Source organism: Limulus polyphemus, unplaced genomic scaffold, assembly GCF_000517525.1.
Source record: "Limulus polyphemus unplaced genomic scaffold, Limulus_polyphemus-2.1.2 Scaffold253, whole genome shotgun sequence".
NCBI classification, from domain to species: Eukaryota; Metazoa; Arthropoda; class Merostomata; order Xiphosura; family Limulidae; genus Limulus; species Limulus polyphemus.
Genome location: NW_013665863.1, coordinates 427,004 through 433,019, shown reverse-complemented (window position 1 = coordinate 433,019; position 6,016 = coordinate 427,004). Strand labels below are relative to the sequence as shown.

The 6,016-nt window shown below is 29.7% G+C and overlaps 1 protein-coding gene across 4 annotated transcripts in view; it reads left to right on the top strand.

Moving 5' to 3' along the window:
* Positions 1-4,268, top strand: part of LOC106478818 (meiosis regulator and mRNA stability factor 1-like) — a 34,936-nt gene extending 30,668 nt beyond the window's left edge. For all 4 annotated transcript variants that reach the window (XM_022382499.1, XM_022382500.1, XM_022382498.1 and 1 more), the window contains one exon: positions 2,433-4,268. In XM_022382499.1, the coding sequence (XP_022238207.1) occupies positions 2,433-3,217 (785 nt within the window). In that variant the 3' untranslated portion in view covers positions 3,218-4,268. The remainder of the gene's footprint in view (positions 1-2,432) is intronic.
* The last annotated feature ends 1,748 nt before the right edge of the window (positions 4,269-6,016 follow it).

Here is a 6,016-nt window from a genome sequence, read left to right as displayed (position 1 = left end):
ACTATTACTTAAGTAATGTTTTCTGCTATTTTTGGAAATTTTTTCCATGCACACACTAGGTTTTAAAATTTGCATATGGAACATATGTGTCACATGAAGCATTATTGTTAGGTTACATGGCTCCCACCAGTTATTTATGAAAACAGATATAAATTCTGAGGTGCAACTAATTCAAGGACATCTTATAAGGAAAGTTTTATTTGTCATCGAATCCTGCATAAACTTACTCTGGGACAAGTATAGCTCAACAATGCTGATTATTAAAGATAATTAAAAGAGAACTTTTATTTTAACCAATGTTTTGCCTTTACGGCTTCTTCAGGGCTAGTGCATAAAACTGTTTGATATTAGAATATTTATTAAATTTTAAAACTGCTTGTGATGTTCTGTTTCTCAAGTCTGCCGTAACGTGTCTCTGACAATATATAGAATATTATTATTGTTTAACTTTAATGTTCTAATATTATAATATAGTTATAATACCCTATACAGCTATACTAACATGACATATATTACTTATATTAAATATTAAAATAAAGAGAATCACAAAATCTTTTATCATTAGCTACAAACATATGGAAAATAGAAGCCACTATGAAACAAAAATTGAAAAGATACAAAGTTTTACTAGCAATACCAAAAACAAATTGTAAGACTGTGCGATATGCCAGAATATGCAAATAATGTTAAGTGTACTGGTGTGATGTGTTGTTTTTTCAATGGTGATTTAGTCACATATACTATCCATTGCCTCTGTTCATTTTTGGACTTTTTTTTGCTAGTGAGTATAGCTTCAATATATATTTTTTGTAAGACAAGAATTTTAAATGGTTTTCTGTGTTTGGGGTTCCTTGTTTGTATAGGAAGTGTTCTGCTATCGCAGTTTTGTGTTGGTCATACATATATAATGCACTGATGTGTTCTGAGATGCGTGTGTGAAAAGGTCTTCCAGTTTCTCCTATATATTCATCTCCACATATGTTACATATGATTTGATAGACTACGTTTTTGATGTGGCATGTTTGTCCTGCCCCATTTTCTCTGGCGTAGCATTGATTTTTGGCATATTTTGTTTCCAAGTATGAAGGGTAAACTAACAGTTATTTCAGTATTTTACCTATTTTGCATTACGTTGATTGTCGGTAGGGATTGTTTAACAGCTTTACGAATCTTGGCTGTGATTGTATTGTTTATAAAAGGAATGTTCATTTATTGCTCTTTGAACTGTTTCTAAATACTAATACAAACTAATGTAACAATGCAATAAATCACTCAGCAAAAGTATGATGGAAGTTATGGTAAACACAGTATTGAGTTGTATACACGAGCAGCTTGCTGGAATTCCTCACAAAGAAATTTTTCATTTTGTTTTTTTATGCAATCTAACAAGTTTCTAATTTTTACATTGTAGTTACTTTTATGACAATAAATAAAAAATATACATAAAAAATATGAAATTTAGTATTTTTGTGTGGGTCTTGTACTTTTTTGCATTCAAGGTCTAGATAAAAGTTAACCCTAATTTTTGGTTTGGTTGTTGTTAGTACTTTACTGAATTATTATTTATTTGAAATATTCAGTTTAGAACACAAAGTAATAATATACACAAATAAAGAATAACCTATAACTATTATGATTTAATTGTCTTTCTCATTAAGCTATAAGTGGTTTAAAATAATTGCTTTAGCTGGTCAGAGTTAATTGACAATAGCAAAGAATGAAAATGTAGCTATAATAATTCAAAACCTGTCATAAGAATGAGCTAACTTTATAAGAAATTCAGTAAATTGAAATTTTCTTTTTGTATTGGTTATAAATAATTGAACAGCAAATCTATGAGAGAATTACTGACATTTTTTGAAAGACAGGATGTTACAAGAGGTTATGGCACGTGGGTTTGACTTTGTGGTTTTTATTTCAGTAAAGCAAAAAGATTGGAGGTTATAAGTTTAGACTGTGTTAGTAATATCTATACAATGAGTGTACAATTTGTATTAAAACTCAGAATCTCAAGTAGGGGTGGAGAGATTATCTAAAATGGGCAATTTGGAATAAAGAAATGTCATGTGATACAGAGAAGTGAAGATTGAGAATTTATTGAACTGTTTCCTTTAGAAAGTAAGGAATTAAAACTTGGATAATATGAAAATTTGAATAAAAAGTATGTTTTCATTGGTGCAGATTGATAATAAAGTACTTTAAGTTTTGAATATAACACTGTAAAAAGTAATGTCATACACACTTTGACCTACTCCCATCCAGAGTATTAATTAATGTTTTTTGACTGCTGTACATTTATGTTCAAATTGTAGGATTGTTAGTCATATTCATTATTATTATTTTTATTTCTGTATAGTGTAAAGTAGTTATGACTGTTATGATACAATCAAGATGACTTGAAAGATGGCACAATAAATGTATTTATCTTTCAGGTACAGTGATGGATATTCAAGGCTTGGAAGAACAACAGCATAAAATTTTGTCTCTGTCACCAAGTAGTGTTACATCTCCAGCTGACTCTCTTCTCACAGAAAGAATCTACAATCCTGTAGTGAAAAGTACATCTGATCTGACATCAGCAAGCTTAACTTTCACGGAACAAACATGTACTGCATCTTTTGCAAGTTCGTTCCACATAGAAGATACCTTCAATTCAATTCCAACAAGCTTAAGTGATACAGAGAGAATGAATAATATATGTTCAAGAAGCTCACCTTTCACACAGAGAATATGTAAAGCATCTCCAGTGAGGTCATCTTACACAGATATAACTTCTTATAGACCATTGATGATAACAGACCATCCTTCAAGTTTTGAACAAGATGATTGTCATCTTCAGAAGTCATCATTTTCCCAAGACAACCTTCATCACCTTGTTGATTTATCAGGAATCTCTCAGGAATGGTCAGATTCTTTGCATTTTTCTTCTGTCTGTAGTTTGTCAACAGAACTTTCTAGTATGAAAGAAGCTGTTAATAGTTTTCCTAAATCGGATCTCATGGCTGCTACTTTTAGTTGCAACCGCTCAAGCACACTTCCTCGTAACTTTTCTTCTGTTACTGGTGCTAGACGGAGTACTTCACAAGAGCCATTTTCATTACCAAGGAATTTGGGTTCATCCAATAGCTACGAAAACCTAACACGAAGCTTACAAAGCTTACACGTACGTCCAAGAAGCAGAATTGCAGCCCATTTCACAAACCCTCTCATGCCATGAAGTTTTCAGATGTGATGTGCATGATGTAATCAAGTTCCTTACATAAATATTTTATCCCAAATATATCTGTTTAGTTTGTTTGGATAAATTTAGATATGATAAATATTTTTCTGATTCCTTCTGATGCAATCTCTATTTATGTATTATAAAATTTAAAATCGTATTCTGGAAGTTAAGATTTTGTTACATAAGAACAAGTTTTCAAGAAAGGTTTCTTTAGTGACAGTAATTTGAAGTACTTAACAAAGGTAAAAAATTGTTTGTTAACATTATGATAAATGGAAGATAAAACTTAGGGTGTTTTAATAACTAGATTATAATATATATTTTGTGCATAAGAGAGTTAAAGTAATGAAGATGTTAATTCTTGTAAATACATTTAGATGGTTATGTTATTCTTACACTACTGCAAAAGGTTTATATTGTGAATTACAACAGTCCGTAATCGTTTTTAAAATTAGAATAAGAAGAGGAAATTTTATGTTGGAAGTAAATTAATTTCTCAAATAAGAATGTCAGCAATTTTATAAAACTGAGATGTAATTGATAATTGTAACTAGCTCAGAATAACCTTGGCTAATGCCACAAATTAATTATTAGAGTACAATATAAAAAAACTAAACAGTAGGCACAACTGGCATATCATAAAAGAACACAATATAGGTTGATATAATTTTATACATAAACCAGACAAATATAAATTAAAATAGTATGGTGAAAGCAACCAGTTCTTCAGTAGATGTGTTTCCAGATTTTAAACCCATCTAAATTTGTGCTACTTGTGACAACTGTTTAGAGGAAAGTACATAATCATAGTTGTGTTTATAGGTTGTAGTTTGGTCAAGATTTATTGAATTTGAGTTACAGTCAGGGAAATCATTCTTCATACTAGTATTTCTGGATTTTTGCTGTTTATAACTGGTACTGATTGAGTTACAGTGATTTATAAGGTTTGACCATATAATAATAATAGGTTTGCAGTTAACTTTCACTGATGTGAAGTAAGTTGGTCCAAGGTTGTTGCCATTAAAAAAGTTTATGCTTTTGTTAATTCACTGTCTATGTAGCATTTTATCTAATACTTTTATAGTTTTGGGACAAAATAAAACGACCATGAGGGGAAACTCTTGTGTTATTGGTTTTTTTATACCAATTAGAATTGGAACAAAATTATAGCAACAGAACTAAAAACAATAGCAGTAAAGTAAACTCTCCCTCTCTCACTTAGTATTAAAAGCAGCTCATTGTTTATAAAGTGTGGAAGCAGAATGCTTGTATATTGAGTTGTTTTTTGAAAAATTAGCTTATTGATTTTAAATAGCTACTAGTGTGTGTGTTGTTTAATTTCATAATTTAAAATAATGTTTGATAACTTATTTTCTAGGTGGAGTTTAGAACATTTAACTAGTTTATTTTATGAATATATCTTATATCTCAGTAAATACAAGTATTTTTTATGTATAACTTCAGTTCAAAATATCTGATAACCCATGATATTTCTGGTCTATATCCTAGATGTCTTTAGGGTATAATTATTTTTACTTAGTATTCATCTACTTTTGTAATCCATATTTTCTCATGTTTGAAAGCTTTTAAAGTTTCTGTTTTGTTGGATTTTTCTGTTGATAATTAGTAATATTTTGTTATATTTTATGAAAAAACAGTGCCTGTTATTGAATGGGAAAAATTATATTTCAGACACCAAAAATACATTTGTCAATACCTTATGATAGTCTTGTTATAAGGTCCAAAATAATAGATCTTGCTGCAAGACTATATAGTTACTATTTGGAGCTTTAATTTAATGTTGAATATAAACTTTTTCCAAAAAACTGATCAGTAGCTTCTCAATAACTATAAAATAGGATTGTTAAGAAATGAATCTATCTATATCAGTGGTTTCTAAACTTTTTTCACTGATGACACCTTAACCGACTTATCTGGATTTGCATGACACCCCTGCTTCCACATGCAGTATTTTTTTGTCAAGTTTTTTTTTTTTTTTGTTCTTAATTTTCTTTATTCGGTGAAACTCGTGACACCTCTAACAACTTCCACAACACTGGTGTGTTATGACACAGCTTGGAAATCACAGATCTATATGGTGTCACCTTCAGATGTGCACCTATGAATTAAAGTTATAACTTAAACTTTAAAGAATATAAATAAGATTGCTTCTGCCTGTCTGAATTTGTTTTTCATTTTACTCAGTAATAAACATACTTCAATAATGCATTGAATCTTAGGGCTCTGAAAACAAAAAGTTAATTTGATAGATTGTGTAAAAAAATGAAGCTTAATCTATTGGCTGCTTAGTAAGGCTGCTTTCACAATACTAGCTCTTTTTAAAAAATGCAAATAAATTGTACAGTTCAGGCTCAACAATTCATATTGAAACTGATTTTTTTTCTGGCTTTAGCAGAAATTTGCCAACTTTTGAGAAAGAGCAAGAGGCTAGGTTTTTTTTATATTACTCTCTTATATTCTTGCAAAATCTTAATTTAAAATTCAGAAAGACATCTTTAAAAGATTGTTTGTTATTCACCAGTATAATTTTTTAGCCAATTAAGTATAATTTGACATTATTATTTTCAGCCTGTACAAAATAAAAAAAGTTCACATCTTTATGTTATTTAATTCAAATTGTAGTTAATTAAGCTAGGTACAATCACCCTTGTTTTTTTAATAATGGCTGGAGACGGCTTGAATGGGTAATGAAGAAAAACTTTAATATAAGTTTAACATAACAGCAAATGTACGATGTTTCGACAAGGTTTTGTCAGCCTGATGATGACAAAA